This window comes from Colobus angolensis, unplaced genomic scaffold, assembly GCF_000951035.1.
Source record: "Colobus angolensis palliatus isolate OR3802 unplaced genomic scaffold, Cang.pa_1.0 Scaffold58, whole genome shotgun sequence".
In the NCBI taxonomy this organism is placed as follows: domain Eukaryota; kingdom Metazoa; phylum Chordata; class Mammalia; order Primates; family Cercopithecidae; genus Colobus; species Colobus angolensis.
The window spans coordinates 14,076,851-14,095,827 of NW_012119376.1; the positions used below are offsets into that span (position 1 = coordinate 14,076,851).

General features: G+C 38.0%; 2 protein-coding genes across 3 annotated transcripts in view; both read right to left on the minus strand.

Annotated features, from left to right (window-relative positions):
- Window positions 1-2,518: 2,518 nt before the first annotated feature.
- The window catches only part of LOC105526232 (A-kinase anchor protein 7 isoform gamma-like), a 94,249-nt gene continuing 77,790 nt past the window's right edge, over window positions 2,519-18,977 (minus strand). Inside the window, exon 5 of the mRNA XM_011962171.1 lies at window positions 2,519-3,674. Coding sequence (XP_011817561.1) covers window positions 3,469-3,674 — 206 coding nt within the window. The 3' untranslated portion in view covers window positions 2,519-3,468. The remainder of the gene's footprint in view (window positions 3,675-18,977) is intronic.
- LOC105526231 (A-kinase anchor protein 7 isoforms alpha and beta) overlaps window positions 2,522-18,977 on the minus strand; it is a 34,995-nt gene continuing 18,539 nt past the window's right edge. For both annotated transcript variants that reach the window (XM_011962170.1, XM_011962169.1), the window contains one exon: window positions 2,522-4,532. In XM_011962170.1, the coding sequence (XP_011817560.1) occupies window positions 4,336-4,532 (197 nt within the window). In that variant the 3' untranslated portion in view covers window positions 2,522-4,335. The remainder of the gene's footprint in view (window positions 4,533-18,977) is intronic.

Sequence of the window (18,977 nt, forward strand, 5' to 3'; positions counted from 1 at the left end):
ATAATGCCCAGAAAATGAAGTCAAACGGCTTTAATTACCTCCTTATGGGAGTGCCTGGCTGCTGGGATGACTGGAAGGTGACACATTTGGGGTTTTGGAATGAATAATTTGAATCTTAAAATTATTAATCTTAAGATTTTTTGTCTCGAATTAAATTTTAATTAAAAATTATTAATCTTAAAAATTAAAAATTATTAAATATAAATCTAGTATATCTTAAAGGCCTATAAAAATACTTCTGCACTGAGAAGTAGACTAATACAATAATAATCTAACATTTTATAAATGGGACCAAGTTCAAAGCTGACAAGAATTTTGTCCTACTGTTGAAAACACTACTTTTTGACATTCCTAATTAATCTAGGACATATTCTTTTTCCAGTGACTGATTCCCAAAAATGTTAGCATTTGTTGATAAATATGAATATGTGCCACTGGGGCTTCCCTACCCGAAGCTGAGAACCAACACAAGTCAAACCAAGTGTAAAGTCTTCTAGAATTCTAAGCTCCTCCTGCCAACAGATGCAATAGCGTGGCCCCATCAAGGCCTCACACAGCAGTAGCTGAGACAGTGGTGTCAGCATGAGTAGCATCATGGTGTGGTCACAAAGAGCACTGTTCTAGGATCCTTGAAAATCACCCAGCCAAACTCTTTCCAATTCCAGATTGGGCAGTGAGGCTCAGAAAAGTGAATTGGTTTGGTCAAGATCATGTGTCAGTGGTGGACCCAAGTCTAGAAGACACAGTCTACAAGGCCCAAGCCAGCACTCTGTGGCCAACCATGCAGCCTCCCTGTCACAAGACAAGGCTACATAACATACGGTACTGACTCAGGACAACTCACTCTGCCTATGTGACCCAAAGAGCAATTATTCCGTGACTGACTAATGGGAATAAAGTCACTTGGAACATTTCAGATCCCAAACTTAGAGTTCTGCAAATTAATGTCTTATTCGCTTTTAAAAATGGAAAATAAAATTTGTTTTATTTTATACCTTCCATTTTCTTCATAGACCTTCTTAAATGGAGATTTCATTGATAAGGATGAGAATCCTTAATCCCTATATTAAGCGTCTGGGTGATTTTTCAGTTCCATCACATCAGCTGATCACTCTCATATATGTTCAGAGAAATTCAGGGCTGCAAGGAAGCTGGTTTAGTCAAAAGAAAGTGACTTTCCTTTTCTTACACTTCTTTACTTTGTCAAATATATCGTACTTGGTGGAGAGAAGCAGCGCTGCATTTTGGAAAAAGTGATGGCTTCGAATTAGAAAAGATCGCAGTTTAAATTTGGCCTTACCTTTATTAGCTTTATAACCTTGGGCTATTTAACGACACAGGGCCCCGGTTTCCTAATCTGTAAAAGTACTAATTACTTCCTAATAGGGTCACTGAAGGGAAGAAATTTAATCATGAGCCTAAATCACCTGGCACACAATCTGGGACTTAGTATTTAACAAAAATCATGATTTTAAACTAAAGTAACAATAAGACACGTACCCCAGATTGCAAAATGTATATACTATTTCAGCCTTTCAAATTATCTAGATGGATTGGGAATCGCTCCCAGAGGATATCCGTAGATACATGCTGAGAAGTGCCTTCTCTCCAGAAATACTGTTAACTTAGACTATGGGGTGGTAAGGATAACACTGGGGCATTGACATAGAGCCCTGGGTGACAGTTCAAGTCCAGTTCCCTGATAGCAGTGGGGCCCTGGATAAGGCATGCCACTTCTTGGAGTCTGTTTCCTTGTTTGAAAAACAAGGCAAGGCCAAAACTATCTTTGATTTCTACCTTAAGGATTTACTTAAAGAAGCCAAGAGGCCAGGCGCGGTGGCTCAAGCCTGTAATCCCAGCGCTTTGGGAGGCCGAGACGGGCGGATCACGAGGTCAGGAGATGGAGACCATCCTGGCTAATACGGTGAAACCCCGTCTCTACTAAAAAATACAAAAAACTAGCCGGGTGAGGTGGCGTGCGCCTGTAGTCCCAGCTACTCAGGAGGCTGAGGCAGGAGAATGGCGTAAACCCGGGAGGCGGAGCTTGCAGTGAGCCGAGATCCCGCCACTGCACTCCAGCCCTGGCGACAGACACAGCGAGACTCCGTCTCAAATAAATAAATAAATAAAGAAGCCAGTTACAAACAGTCAAACCCTCTACCACTGAAAGGGGTTTCATGGCAAACAGCTCCCGGGATTCTGCACCTGGATGGATCTCCACTTTTCATCTTTGCTAGGATGTCACACCAGTGACATATTCTTAGCTGTTTATAAGATGCTATTAAGATTTTTCTTTGAATTTAAGGTTCTGTTGTTAATTCTCTGTGAAGGTGACTGATTTGATATCATTTTAAAGGGTAAAGTTAAAAGTGCTTTAACAACTGTGCTATCTTAGCATGAAGGACAGGAACATGAAGGTGAAGCAACACTGAAACTATCAGAGTTCCTATTTATGACTTCGTTACACCAACATAGATCCAGCTACTCTCAAGAGTGAAAAAAAGAAATGAGGAAAGGCAACAAGGGAAAACAATATGTTTATTAAGAGCCATGAAAATGCATAAACTCATTTGTAAATAAATGTAGTATAATTTACCCAGTGAAAAAATAGCTAAAATCTATGAGTAAACTGGATTTTATATTTGAAGTGATTTCACATATTTGATCTCCAGTGATTTCCCCCTCCATCATGATCTATTGGTAGCAGCAGTTTTGCAATGACTATAGAAAAAGCTGTTACCAACAGTCATCACACCAGGGGAAGTTTTCAAGAATGCTCTTCAAAACAGAAGCAGCGCAAACAAATTCAGATGACAAGGGATACGGTAAGACCTGGAACTTATCTTCAGAAATGTAAAAAATAAAAATCCCACACATGTATTCCTTAAGAAATGAAAAAGCAAAGCTACATTTTGATCAGTGAAAAATACTATAAGGATATATAAAACATTCTTAACCAGTGATCGCAGTAATTACATTTATAAATGTTCATTCAAGTACTATTGTTCAATAAACATTCAAATTCTCATTAAAAGTAACACTAGATGTAGACACACCTGGACAATGCTTCTTTTGATTTAGCAACAATCATGTCAACAGGAGGCAAGTGACCCTTAAAATACTGTTGTTGGCTCTGTTTTATTCTATTTGTCTGTGAATGATTTGTTCACAGTCTGTATTTTTTTTTTCTGCAAGGACCCGAGGAATAACTCACAATAGCTAATTAAGAAATCATTTCTATAAAATGATTCTCAATATTACAGAAACAGACATTCTAAAACACAAGTGTAGCTCAAAAAATAATAGGGCAGAATCAGTTTTCTTTGGCAAGAAATTGCTAATTCCCCACCAAATGTTGGTTTGCTGTTGTGCAGACACTATCAGAAACTTCTTTGGTGTTTACCAAAGACCTACTTAATAAGCTGGAAAGATTTCATAAGCTATGTTGTCACAATCACAATGTAGAGCTTATGTCAAAGTTGTGCTGAAATCAATGTCATTTGCTGGATTACTGTTGTTAATAAGTCTTTCTTCAAAAAGTTCCCTCCTAATTTTGGCCTGAGTCTCAGGCTTTAATAAAAATTCCTTTATCTGTTTCACTTTGGACTTCAGACCCATCGTTTCTCGATGCAAAGCTTCATTAATTAAGTCTCGAATTCCAATAGGTTTCTTGCCTAAGAAAAAAAAATTATATAATACATTTCATTAAATATGGCATACTGACTTATCAAAATAGGATTAAAAAAACTTTAAAATGTTGCCCACATTTTATAGAAAAGGTTGCATTTCACCAAAAATATATCATTTACATGAAACATAATTTACTATAAATAAAGATCACTGCATAGCAACAGCACACTTAGGACAAAAATGAAACATTATGGACTAATTGTACAAATGACAATTTCAACAGTGATTATTTTAAACTTAGCACTTGATAGCTGTGTGTGAGAGTTCTGGCCTCAGATAAAGTAGTCAAATGCCCTGCGAAGTAATATAAATGGCAGTATTCCACTGATGGCAAGGCCTCTTTCACGGCCTTTAATTTGCGTCCAGGAGGCATAACCCAAAGTTCCCTCTCCCTTGTGCATGGCTGAGGGCGAGCAAAACTTGGGCCATTCTTCTTTCATCAATTAATTCCCTCTGCCAGTCCCAGCACTCTGTTTTTCTTCTGTTGTGTTTCAGAAATGCAAACACATCGATCATGAATGTATTAGGCAATCTCCACAGATTGGACCAGAGAAACTTAAATAGCACGCTGCAAGTCAGTCCCTAGACTCAGCAGAGGGGAGCAGGGAGGCTTTGCACAGAGACATGGGGGCCTGCGTTCTGGCCTCATTTCCTGTTGTTCTCATTGTCATTGCCATTCCGATCAGCTGCTTCAGTTTTCACAGAGCTCCCCTCCCCTGGCTTGTTTTTATTCTGTGTTTCCTCCAGATACTGCTGGACAGCCTTGAGCACCGCATTCTCCACCAGCCTTTTACTGAGCCTTACTAGTTCAGCGTCATCGGGCTCCCCTCCGTTCTTTTCACCTACATTCCACAATAGAGAAGAGAGGTCACTGAGATCACATTGCCATAGAAACTTGGCATGCAGGGGCCGGCTAGTTCCATTAGTTAAAAAGAGCAAGTGTAAATTGGATCTATAAATTCAAGAACAGTGGGTTGGCTTTTCATTTGGTATTTGCGGAAGCAGAAGCCTGTCTATTCCTGAAGCCTTCAGATTGAAAAGTAGTTCATTAGTCCCAATCTAGACAAGCTCTACCTACCAATGCGGGATGTTTCCCATTTATATGTGAATTTCTGCTCTCTCATCCAAGGCTAATTACTACTACTAACGTCCATGTCCCTACCACGTGAAGTCTCAGACATGTGAATTCACACTAAGTAGACCTATGTCTGCTTCTCATTCTCCAATATCAAATATCAGGTCGTCAAGATTTCCCCAGCATCGCATTACTTAAGATCACTAATTTAAAAATGCTCAGCCTATAGGTTGGTTGTTAACAAATGCTCAGTGCCGCCATGAAGATAAAGGCAGTCACTACCACTAGGAATTGGTTTAAAATAAGCTTGTAAGACTAATATTCTTTTTAATTCCAGTGCTATCACTGCAATTTAAGAAACAGGAAATTCCTCAAAGAAAAATTAGGATTATAATGGTAAATTACTAGATGTAAATATTTTATGGTAATTTTACTTCCTTGATAGTAATGATCCAGGTCTAATTATTCCATCTTTTGTTTTACTCTAAAAGAGCTGGTTTCCAACTATTCTCATGGTAGACATTTCCCAGTCACTCTCTTTCTTGTCTCCCTTAACTGGGGAAAGAAACTAAGGGGCTCCTTCCCCAGTTAAGGGAGACAAGGAAGAGAGTGACCATTCAGTGCTCAATCTTCTCCTATCGAGCTGGGGACCCAGGAAAGAACAAGGTTGGAGGCAAAGAAGTCACAGGATGCTTGCATATTAAGATCAGCTCAGTTTTGGAAGACTACCCATGGGTTTCAGAAGGCAAAGCCAGTGTTGCGTTTCCATCTCTGGGTCTGGGACAGGCAGACACAAAGGGTGTGAGCTGGAAGATGGACACTACTTCCTGTACTCACATATAATAGGGATTGAAGAACAGAAGCAGGTAGGCCAAGGGTGAGAACTGGCCCCCAACCTTGTTTCAGAGCCCCCTACTTGTACGTAACACCCATCAAGACCAACCATCCTCCTCATTCCTAGCAACATCCCAAGCAGAAGAGAGGGTGGGATAAGACCCATCTAGAAACACTAATAGTGGGAACCCTTAGCAACTGCCTTCTCCTCAAATATGGCAATATGGCACCCCAGACCCATGATCAGAAGTCCAAGATAGAACACCTGCAGTGCAAAATATGTTTAGAATTGAGTAAATGACAACTCAGTAATAACTAAATATAACTTACTAAATAATACTATTAAAGTAAAGAAAATCATAGATAATGTATTCACTATTAAAAAAATTCATTGGTAATGTCATCTTGGGTGGCAAGTTAAGACTTTTTGTTTATCAGTCAGAGTTAATGAATATATTGCCTAATATCTAGGGATTTTATTTCAACCTTATAACACGGTGTTTATACTCTATAGACAACATCTCCAAATGAACGTGGAACTGTTTGTATAATGACTCTTCCCATTGAAAAGGGAAAAATCCAACTGCAAATGAAGGAATACTTTTTAAGTACCCTCCAAAACACTACACTGTAAATGACTATCTACATCTGCCATCCTACTTGTGCCCTGTATCAAGGCCAGACATTGCACCCTGGGAGCTGTTCCTGAATCTAGTCAGCTTTCTCATCAGCAAGATAACAGGGTTGAATCTGAGTCTAATAAACGGCTCAACCTCCAAATCCCTTTGGGGTCTAATGTTCCATGATTCTGTGATTTCTACTAGTCCACAGTGAAGTGTCCCTATTATCTTTTTTTTTTTTTTTGAGATGGAGTCTCGCTCTGTCGCCCAGGCTGGAGTGCAGTGGCGCAATCTCTGCTCACTGCAAGCTCCGCCTCCTGGGTTCATGCCATTCTCCTGCCTCAGCCTCCCGAGTAGCTGGGACTACAGGCGCCTGCCACCACGCCCGGCTAATTTTTCGTATTTTTAGTAGAGACGGAGTTTCACTGTGTTAGCCAGGATGGTCTCCATCTCCTGACCTCGTGATCCACCCGCCTCAGCCTCCCAAAGTGCTGGGATTACAGGCGTGAGCCACCGAGTCTGGCCTCCTATTATCTTAAACACAAGAATCTTCCTACAAAAAGCTAATTTTGGCCAGGCACAGTGGCTCATGACTGTAATCCCAACACTTTGGGAGGCTGAGGCAGGTGGATCATGAGGTCAAGAGATTGAGACCATCCTGGCCAACATGGTGAAACCCTGTCTCTACTAAAAATATAAAAATTAGCTGGGCGTGGCGGCATGCACCTGTAGTCCCAGCTACTCAGGACGCTGAGGCAGGAGAATCACTTGAACCCAGGAGGCAGAGGCTGCAGGGAGCCAAGATCACGTGACTACACTACAGCCTGGCGACACAGTGAGACTCCATCTCAAAAAGGAAGAAAAAAAACGTGAATTTTCCCTTCTGACATCTTATTTTCGTTTATGCTGTTACTATTATTCGAGGCAGTCAAGCTCAAAACAAGATTGTAGCCATCTTTGATGCCTTCCTTTCCCTCATTAACCCCCTTAATTACCAAGCTTTGTCAATTGTGCGTCATGATTTCTCCCATCTTCAATGCGCCTGGTATAAAACCTCTAGATTATTATTTCTAAAACATCTCTTTCACTCTTTACAGGGAAATGTCTATCTGTCAAGCCTTTCCAAAATTTGCCTTTCCAGTCTGATGGCCCACCCCTGCACACCTCCACTGTCAGCATCTCCTCAGTGGCTTCCACACCATTCCCAATTTCGAGACAACCCTCTCTCTCTTTCAGCAATTAGAATCCCATCTACTCCATGAAGCCTTTCCTGATTAGCTAATATAGTTTGGATTTGTGTCCCCACCCCAATCTCCTGCGGAACTGTAATCCCCAGTGCTGGAGGAAGGACTTGGTGGGAGGTAACGATCACGGAGGTGTGTTTCCCCCTTGCTGTTCTCATGATAGTGAGCGAGTGCTCATGAGATCTGGTTGTTTCAAAGTGTGTAGCACCTCCCCCCTCTTTTCTTCCTCCTGCTGTGGCCATGTAAGATATGCCTCTTCCCCTTCACCTTCTGTCATGATTATAAGTTTCCTGAGGCCTCCCCAGCCATGCTTCCTGTATAGCCTGTGGAACCATGAGCCAACTAAACCTCTTTTCTTTATAAATTACCCAGTTTCAGGTATTTCTTTATAGCAATGCAAGAATGGACTAATACACTATCCTAGCTGTAACTGATGAGCCTCCACTGGACTCTAATAACTCTCACTGCATGTATAGTACATGGCCATTTGGTCATTCATTGAACAATTGTGTACTGAAGATCTATAAGGATACAAAGCAGTGAGCAAAACAACATCCCACTGGGTTTTTTTCTTAATTTCTTTACAAATTATGAGAATTATTTATTAATGTACTTATTCAACATTACTGATTCAGTATCTGCTCTGCTAAAGACAGTCTTGAGTATAGAAATTATATCCTCGGCTTTTCAGTTCTCTCTCCCTCTGCTAACATAGGACACCAATTATTCATCACAATAAGAGCTCAATACATTTTGTTAGTCAAGTGAATTGATGATTGAAGTCCTTGAAAGCAACAGCAACATTTAAAAATGCTTCTATCTTCCTATAAGGACAGCACACGAATGATCAGAAATTTAAATTTAATACTAAATTTAAAACATGAGCAGAGAATTCTGGAATCATTTAAATATCCATGTGAAAAATCTACTTTCACTTCACTTGATGAACCTGGTCAGTAAGACAAAATATCCAACCTATGGGACAAATATTAGCTACCTATAATAACTAACTAACTAACCAACCAATCAGAACAATAAATTTACAAGCCAATCTTCTAGATCTGTCCTGGACTCTGGCCTCCCTTTATGATTTCCACAAAGTATCCTCAGACTATGACCATTAGCCCAGGGATGAGTCTACAAGAAGGCTTATCACAGAGCCCTGCAATAATGCAGCAATTCAAAAAATAGACATTTTCATTCCTGTGAGATCTCATTTGTGTTCCCACTCCTAGCAGACTTAATTCATATTAATTAAAAACAGGGATCTTAAGATTAGAATTATGCTGTATTTTTCTTCTGCCAACTACCTGACAAGTATCTGTCTCTCTGAGTTCTCAGACAAATGACTCCACTCATTTTAACTGTAGCTCCTTCAACAATGGCAGTTCAACATGCTAGTGTAACATATACAAACTGTCTTTTGATATTCCAACAGGAGTACATATAAAAAATACTGCCAATGTAAGCAACACACTCTTGATAGAATATTCTTTTTTGGACTACAGGGTTACTTAATATCCTACCTAATAAACCGACAGATTAATAGCCTTTGTCTTTGACATTGTTACTTTAGAAATCCCCAGAATATCCTTGATCATTTTCTTAGGAGAATAGTAAAAATATAAAAGAAAGGTCACAAAAATTCTTTTAAGCACACCAAAACACAGCACTGGCCCTAAAAATACAGACTTAAGAAACTTTTCAATCAACTTCAAGTAAGCAATTCCACTTTCTGTAGGAGTTGTGGCATCATTCACCCAGGGTTTGTACCTATGATTCCATTTTGTTTATATTAACCCGAGATCTCTGATACCAAATCAATACAGGGATGGAATTTATATCTGTGGTTACTGAAAAGAAAATAAATAACTCCTTTGTGGTAGCAAAAATATTTTACACCTACTGGGAAAACTGAAGGCCAACATTAATGTGCTTCAGCTGGTCTTATGTGTGAGTTGACCCAACACAGCTTAACTGATGTCACAGGAAGGGCTCCAGAAACCATCACCACACCCTACCCACTGCCAATATCTAGGGGCCCATTTGTCCTGAAAAGAAAAAATCAGGCTAATTTTTTGGAAAAGGGAGCAAAGAAAAATGTTCATTACAATACAAGATAGAGTGCAACCATGTTAAAATAATAACATTCAAACACTAAACATGAAAACATTAAAAGCTCTCACTTGCTCATATCCTAACTATCAAAAACTTCATTTGGTATCTGAACGAAGGCTTCCTAAGCATCCTCCCCTTCACTGGAACTTCCTGTTCCCAATGCATAAGGGTGTCCTCCTTAGAAGTGGATTTTTTTTTTTTTTTAACTGAGCTTACCTTTTCATTGGTCCATCTAACTAAAAAGAAACACTAAATATAGATCCGTAGGCTATTCAAAAAGTTAGGATGGCACACTCAGCTGCCTTGTACACTACCTGCAACTGATGTGAGGAAGGACAGATCAGGAATCATCCTCAACTGTACATTTCAACTAACACTGTCCTGGGACCCTTATTTGCCAAAAGTATTAGCTGCAGTACCCCAGGAAACAGAGTTCCTGCAAATACAGCTCCCTCCTCTCACCAAAAACCAAAACTCACCACCAACACATACACACCAGAAAATTTTATAATTAAAACACTAAAACCGTATTTTAAAACATTTTCTATAATACAAATTTCGAAAGGGAAGGAACCATGCCTTTGTAAGGTGTATTCTAGATTCAGTAGCACAGAATAAATATAAAAATGATGTTGCTGTATGTACAAAAGGACATCCCCACAGGGGTTTTAGAGACCACTACACTGTATGTCCCTTCACCCAACCCCACCCTCATCATTTTTACACTGGGGATGGTAGGGGTGGAATGCAGCTAAACTGAAAATCAAGAGTAGCCTTGGGAGAAGAAACAAAGGGGAGATAAAGTCTCAACAGGCATTTGGCTTCCAGTCTGAGTGGGCTGGGGTGGTGATTCCAGCCTCAGCCAAAGTGTCATAATGACAAATGTTATGAACCCTTCAGGCCCTTTGTAAACACAGCAGGTGCTGGCACATTCAGAGTCTTCATTTCTTTCCGCTGTTCCCCAAGATGCTGTCTGAAGCCAGTCCCTTGATCCACACATCCTTGTAGGAATCCCCAAACCACATGGTTCAGGATGATCCCTATGACTTGTGCCCTCCACATGGCTCCTCATATGGTCACATCAAAGATGGCGGCAGACATACGATGGACGTTTGTAGGCCACGCAGCCTACCTAAGAACCCTCCTGCTTCCCCTTTCCTGATATCCCAGAACAGCTCCTTAGAGACTTTTCTGTCAGTCTGTGACATCAGTTCTCTGACTCTATATTATGATTCTCATTGCTACCTATACAATTTCTGCAGATAGCTGTCATTTCTTACTGGAAATCTTAGAAAATACTGACGGTGATATGACAGAACTCCTAATGTGTTTGCAAGGAGAGAAAAGCAAAATATACCTTCAAGTTTGAAATCAAATTTTGGCGTTTTCTATCTGCACAACCTTGTCCGTGACCTCTCTAAACCAAAGTTGGGGTATCACGAGAATGACAATATATACATTGCATTGATGTTATAAGGATTAAATATAATGTATGAGAAGTGCCTAAAATGGTGCCTGAAACATAGCAGGCTAGGCTCTCAAAATGTAGGTTATGATTAAATCTGAGTTCAACTTATTTTAAAAATAATATGCCCAATACCTGCTAAATGCCAATTATTTGTTTGTTCAATGAACACTTTAGTAAGCATCTATTATGTACCACTACTAAGTATGCAAAAATGAATAAGATACAGTCTCTGACCACACACAAGTCAGTCTAGGAGGATGACCTAGATAATTGCAATAATGATTGCAAAACTATAGGTGAAGTGCTATAACAGAATACACTCAAGGTCTAGTGAAGTTGGGATGGAATAAAAAGGTAAGTTTTAAAGGAGAGGCATTTCAGGTCAATGAATAAGAGTTTCCAGGCATGGAGGCAGGGATGATGGAGGGGTAGGGAGGTTTCCAGACATAGGAAGGGCATAAGTATGTGCACAGAAGCATGAGAAAGCATGATGCATTGGAGTACTGGAAGTATTCCATATTGCCAGGATAAAGAGTTCAGAGAGACATGGCTGAGGTGAGGATGGCTTCGGGGGAAAGAAAGCTAGAAAACAGGTAGGGATAAAGGGATCTATGTACCATGCTATGGACTGAAGAGGGGCAAATATAGAGGCAGAGAGCTGGGTGCGGTGGCATGCACCTGTAGTCCCAGCTACGCAGGAGGCTTGCTTAAGCCCAATAGTTTAAGTCCAGTCTGGGCAACAAAGTAAGACTATATCTCTAAAAACAATAGAGGGAGGTTTTGCAACAGACAGAAAGAGAAACAATGAGGATTTAAACCATGGTAGATGTAGTAGGAAAGTGAAGTACATATTACAACAAGAGTTAAATAGGAATACTAAACCATGGCACCAATTTAATTAGGGAAGGAAGATAAGGAAAGAGAGGGGGAGTTCAGTAAACAAATGCAGAAATAATGGTCAAAAATGTTTGAAATTCCACAAAAATTACATACCATTTGAGTTTCTTGATACTACATATCGAGAAGCTCAAAGAATCCCAAGAAATGTGATTCTTGAAAAGAAATGTGAAGTACAAGAAATGTGAAGAAAATCACACCAAGGAATATCATGATCAAATTTCTGAAAAACAGTATTAAAAGAAAATCTTAAAACAGCCAAAGAAAAAAGAAGCGTTATATACAGAGAAATAAAGACAAGAACGACAGCAGACTCACTCATCAGAAACAATGCAGAAGAAAAGACAACAGAGCAACATTTTAAAGTACTAAAAGAAAAAGAAAAGGCAACAAAGAATTCTTTACCCAAAAATATTATCTTTCAAAAATGAGGGTGAAGGATGACTTTTTCAGACATACAAATGCTAAATGAATTCATCGTCAGCTGACCAGCACTAGAAGAAATGTCAAAGAAAAAAACCTGAGGCAGAAGGAAAATGATACTAGATAGAAATTTAGATCTACTCAGAGACAAAGAAAGAACCAAAAACTGTATATATGTAAGTAAAAATAAAAGACTTTTTCTCATTCTTAATTTCTTTAAAAGAGAAAGAACTGTTTTAAGTGGGTATTATAAAATATGTAGAAATAAAACTTATGGCAACAATAGCACACAAAGATTGGGAGGGGGAAAATGCAAATAACTGTAAAGTTCTTCTGTTAAACATGAAGTGGCATAATATTATTTGAAGGCAGATGTGTATTTTAAAACCCTACAGTAACCACTAAAGTAAAAACAAAAAGAGGCACAGCAAATAAGCCAATAATGGAGATAAAATGGAGTAATAAAACTCCTTAATAAAAAATAAGGCAGTAAAAGAGGAGAAAAAGAAGCAAAGAACAGATGAGACAAGTAGAAAACAACTAGCAAGGTGGGAGATTTAAACTCACTCATATTGATAATCGTATAAAACATAAAATGGCCTGGACACACCAATGAACAGTCAGAGATTGTTGATTTGGATTAAAAAATCATAATCAACTATGATGTCTACCAAAAAAATCCAATTCAAATATGAAGAGACAGGAAGGTTAAAGTTACTAATACAGAAAAAGATATGCCACACTAATGCTAATGGAAAGAAAGCTAAAGAATCAATATCAGGCAAAGCAGATTTCAGAAAAAGTAGTACCTGGAAGAGATACTATATATTAATGAGGGAATTAATTCTTCAAGAGGGTGTAAAAATCCTAAATGCATGTGTCTCATAACAAGAGCATCAAAGCACCTGAAGCAAAAACTGATAGAACTAAAAGGCTGATAGATGATACACAATTACAGTTTGAGATTTCAAGACCATTCTCAAGAGTTGATAAAACAGAAATTCTGTGAAAATACAGAAGACATGAACTACAGTACTAACCAAATCCACCTAACTGAAAATTATAGAACCCTCCACCCAATAGAATACACTTTCTTTTTAGTGTATAGAAAACGTTTGCCAAGAGAGGCCACATTCTAAGCCATAAAACAAGACTCAATAGTTAAAAATATTGAACTCATCCAATGCATGTTTTTGATCCACAATGGATTCAAATAAGAAATCAGTAACAGAAAGACACCCTGAGAATCCTTTAGTTATTTATATTTAAACAATGTTTCTAAATAATCCATGAATCAAAGATGAAACCAAAAGAGGAATTAGAAAATACTTAACTGAACGTAAATTAAAACAAAACATACCAAATTTGTGGAATGCAGCTAAAGCTGTACTTAGTGTATCACTAAGTGCTTATATCAGAAAATAAGAAAAGGTCTCAAGTCAGTTATCAAAGCTACCACATTGAGAACATAGGAAGAGAGGATCCAGTTAACCCCAAAGTAAGCAGAAAGAAGGAAACAATAAAAATAGTAGCAGAATGAAATAGAAAACAGATAAACAGTAGAGAACATCAGCGAAACCAAAGGCTAATCCTTTGAAAAAAAATCTATAAAATTGATAAAGCTGTATCCAGACTGATCAGGAACAAAAAAATACAAGATGTATATTGCCAATATCAGGAGTGGGGGTGGAAACATCACTATCAATTATACAAACCTTAAGAGGACAATCAGGAAATATAAACAATTGCATGTGAAGAGATGCAACAAACTAGATGAAATGGGGAAATTCCTTAAAAGACACAAACTATCCAATCGCATTCAAGAAGAAATAGGTAACTTGGATAGCTCTATACTTAATTTAAAAATTGAAAGTACAGTTAAAAATCTTTCAACAAAGTAGCCCAGATGGCTTCATTATTAGTAAATTCTACCAAATATTTAGGAAGAAATTTTACCAATCCATACTCTTCCAGAAAATAGAATAGGGAACACCCAATTACCTACACCAGACAGAGTGAAAAGATAAAATTACAGACCAATATTCTTCACAGAAACACAAAAATCCTAAGAAAATTTTACCAAATCAGTATAGCAATATATAAAAACGATAAGACACAAACTAAGAGAGGTTTATTCTAGAAATGCAAGAATAAATTAACATTTGAAAACTGGTCTATATAATTTTTATACAAAAAACTAAATAAGCAAATACGATCATTTAAATACATTCAGAAAAGGAATTTAACAAAATTCAAAGAAATTTAACAAAATTCATACTCACTCATGGTAAACACTCTTAGCAAACTAGAAACAGAAAGAAATATCCTTAGGCCAAAAGGGCCCCTATGAAAACCACCAGCTAACTGCATACTTTACTGGTCAGCTAACTTCAAACTTACTGGCAAAAGTCTGAATTATTTCCCCCTAAAATCAGGAACAAGATAAAAATGTCTGCTCTCACCACTGCTGCTCAGCATTATACTGAAAGTCCTAGCCAGTAGAATTAGGCAAGGAAAAGAATAAAAACCTCTTGATCAAAAAAGAAGTAGTAAAATTGTCTTCATTTGCAAATTACATCTTCATCTACCCAGAAATCTAAGGATTCTACAAAAATGTGTTTAGCAAGGCCACAGGATACAACCATTGTATTTAAAAAACTGTATTTCCTATACTAGCCACAAATAACTGAAAATTGAAATTTAAAAAGTAATTTTAATAGCATAAAAGATTAAATACTTAGAATAATTCAATAAAATGTATGCAACACCTGTATACTGACAACTGTAAAACTTCCTGAGAGAATTAAAACCTAAATAGAGAAATAAACTATAGTCATGGATCAAACGATGTCAGTTCTCCCCCAGTTGCTCTATAGATCCAAATCAGTATCTATTAAACCCAACAAGGCTTTTTAAAATAAAAATTGGTAAGTTGACTTTAAATTTACATGAAGCTGGGTGCAGGGGCTCACACCTGTAATCCCAGAACTTTGGAAGTCCAAGGCGGGAGGATCACTTGAGGCCAAAAGTTCCAGATCAACCTGGGCAACATAGCAAGACCCCATCTCTACAAAAAAGTAAAAAATCAGCCAGGCATGGTGGCATGCGCCTGTAGTCCCAGTTACTTGGAAGGCTGAGGCAGGAGGATCGCTTGAGCCAAAATATTTCTGAACTTAGCCAAAATATTTCTGAGCTAAAAGATGGTGAATTGTTGAATAAATTCTTTGTGCGGAATCTGAATGCCAGTGATGAGGCTATAGTGTCTGTTCTGAGGGAACCTGTGGCAGAAGTGAATGGGATTTTTGATACCACATTCCAAAGTCACTGAACAAAGCCTTATGGAAGGCAGGGAAGTTCACCAGTCCTGGGGCTTTGCTCTTTCAGTGACAGGAATCAAGTCTCTCACAGATCCCTGACTAAAAGCAATGGTTGCACTGTGACAACACTGGAACTCTATGTAATTTAGTTTAGGACACATTAGACACACTACAAAGCTTTTCTACTTTTTGGTAGAAGTGTATTTCAAAGTAAGTAGCATTTTTTATACAGCAATGTACCTATTCATGGCCTTGTCTGACTTTAAAAGAGAACTTTTTTATTCTAAACAGACTCCATATGAACAGTTATCCTGTCATTTGACTCATGTGTCTCTACTTTTCCCTGTACTTTTCCCATTTGTAATTTGTAAAATGTTCTCTTATGATCACCATGTATTTTGTAAAAACGAATAGTATTTGGTAAAAAAAAAATCAAGGCCGCAGTGAACTATGATGGCACCACTGCACCCCAGCCTGGGCAACAGAGCAAGATTCCATCTCTTTAAAAAATAAAATTTTATGAAAATGTAAAGGAACTCGAAAAGCCAAAAAGTTGTTAACAAGAAGAACACAATTAGAAGACTTATACTTCCTGATTTCAAGACTTACTTTGAAGCTACGGAAATAGAGACAGTGTGGTATTGGCATAAGTATAGACATATAGATAATAAAACAAAACAAAAATCCACAACTATACTCACACACGTATGGCCAATTAATTTTCAACAAAGGAGCCAAGGCAATTAAAAAAGAATAATCTTTGCAAGGAATGGTACTAGAATAATTATATATCCATATGTAAAATAAAAGACGTCAACCCTTATCTCACACCAATATAAAAATTAAAATGAATCACAGACCTAATATGAGAGCTTTATAAGTATAAGCTGTCTAGAAGAAAACACAGAAGAACTTCTTAGTGACCTTGGATTTGGCAAAGATTTATTAAACAGGACAACAAAAGCACAAACTTTTAAAAAAGAGGTAAACTGAACTTCATCAAAATGTAAAACATTTGCTCTTTTCAGGACCGTGTTAGAAAACAAAAGGCAACCCACAGACTGGGAGAACATATTTGAAAAATTTATCTATTAAGGAATTTATAGCAAGAAAACAAAAAGAACTCTTACTACTTAATAGGAAGAAAAGCAACCAAATACAAAAATGGCCAAAGGAACTGAGAAGTTTTTTTCACAAAATAAGATATACAGATGGTTGATAAACATGTAAAAAGACACTCAACATTTTTAGTCGTCAGGGAAATACAAATTAAAGTCACAATGAGATACTACTACTCACCCGACAACATGACTGTCAATTAAAAAGATAGACAATACTAAGTGTTGGTGAAGCAACTGGAACTCCTATTGCTGGTGGGAATGCAAAAATGGTAATAGCCACTTGGTAAAAACAGTTTAGAAACTTCTTATAAAAAGTTGACCATATTCTTACAATGCAAACCATTAATCTACTTCTAGCTAGACTTGAAATCAAATAAAATAAAAGCATATACTCACATAAACACCTATACATGAATGTAGTAGCTTTATTCATAATTATCCCAGACTAGAAACTCAAATACTCTTCAACTGGGGAATGAATCAATAAGCTGTGGTAAATCCATGCAATGCATTAGTACTCAGTACAAAGTAATGAAATACTGATACAGGCAACAATACAGATGAATCTAAAATATGTTGTGTGAGATAAACTAGATTCAAAGGGTTACATGCTATATGATTTCATTTATATGACATTCTGGAAAAGGAAAAACTAACTGCAAACAACCAGTGGTTTCCAGGGGTAGCTGTAACAGGAAGTGTTGACTATAAAAGGGCATGAGAGAATTTTGGAGAGTGATGCAACTGTTCACAGTCTTGATTGTGGTGCTATGACTGTGCTGATTACAACTGACAGACTTATATACAGTGAATATTACTGTATGCAAATTATACCTCAATGAAAAAACATTATTAGGAACAATGTATTCCCTCTGATGAGGGACAAGTTCAGCCTCTATTGAGATCAACCTGTGAACTGGATGAATGGACAAGTGCCCTGTCACTCTGCAATTAGCATGTCGCTGGTAATGATGATGGCTTTCTCAGCCCCTGTTTTGACACATCTCAACTGTAGTATCTGTAATCTCTCACAGCTGCAGGCCTCAGATTCTCAGTTGCTTTCCTTCTGAATCATATTTTTCTGTGTGCTTCATACCAAAATAGGAAAAATAATTTCCAGTGAAATAGACTGGGGTGGTTTCTGGGCATAAATATGACTCAAATAAATTGTTTTAATTCTCCCCTTCAGTGTATCAGACAGGTATCAACTGCTCCAATTTGCTCAGAGAGTACAAACTAAGTTGGTACCCAATATTCTGACTGACATGTGATCACCCTTACTCTGTTGTTTAAGTCTCTTTCAGAGGAGCGTGATGCTCATGGCAGTTTGTTTTGCTGACTGGGTTTGCCTTGTCTTGTTTGTAGGTTCCCATTTGCTATTCCATATCATAAATTGTTCTCTACTGTATGGTAACCATGGTGGTTTCCTTCCTGAATTTTGGTTCCTATATTTGTTCAGGTTGGAATGTGGGGTTGCCTCAAGATCCCTGACTGGTTGCTCAAGACCACTCCAAGTCATTTTGTGCAAAACTGATTGAGAGGTGCAGTTCTGAGTAGTGATAAAAGTAGTATGCATTCCAGACCAGGCACAGTGGCTTATGCCTGTAATCCCAGCACTTGGTGGATCACCTGAATTCAGGAGTTCAAGACCAGCCTGGCCAACATGGTGAAACCTTGTCTCCACTAAAAATACAAAAATTAGCCAGGCATGGTGGCACATGCCTGTAATCCCAGCTATTAGGGAAGCTGAAGCAGGAGAATTGCTTGAACCCAGGAGGCGAGGGTTGCAGTGGGCCGAGATCAGGCCACTACAACTCCAGCTTGGGGGAAAGAGTAAGTGAGACTCTGTTTCCAAAAAAAGAGTAGTACGCATTCCAAACACAATTCCTGGTCCACAGGAGTGTTAGCAGAAGTATGGCTATCATTAAAAATTATTTTTATGACAGAGAAGAAATATAGTTTCAAACATGTCAAAAGCATAAATTTTCAAATAATCATGCTTTTGTAGAAAAACAAGGAAATCAGAAAATGAAGGACTCCTTAGAATCTAAATATTATTACATTCATGTAATTTCTTACCATGTATTTTAAGAGAGCATTACATAAAACTTAGAAGCATGACTAACTGCAATTAATTTTTACCTATTTGGCCAACACACCTGCTCATGAG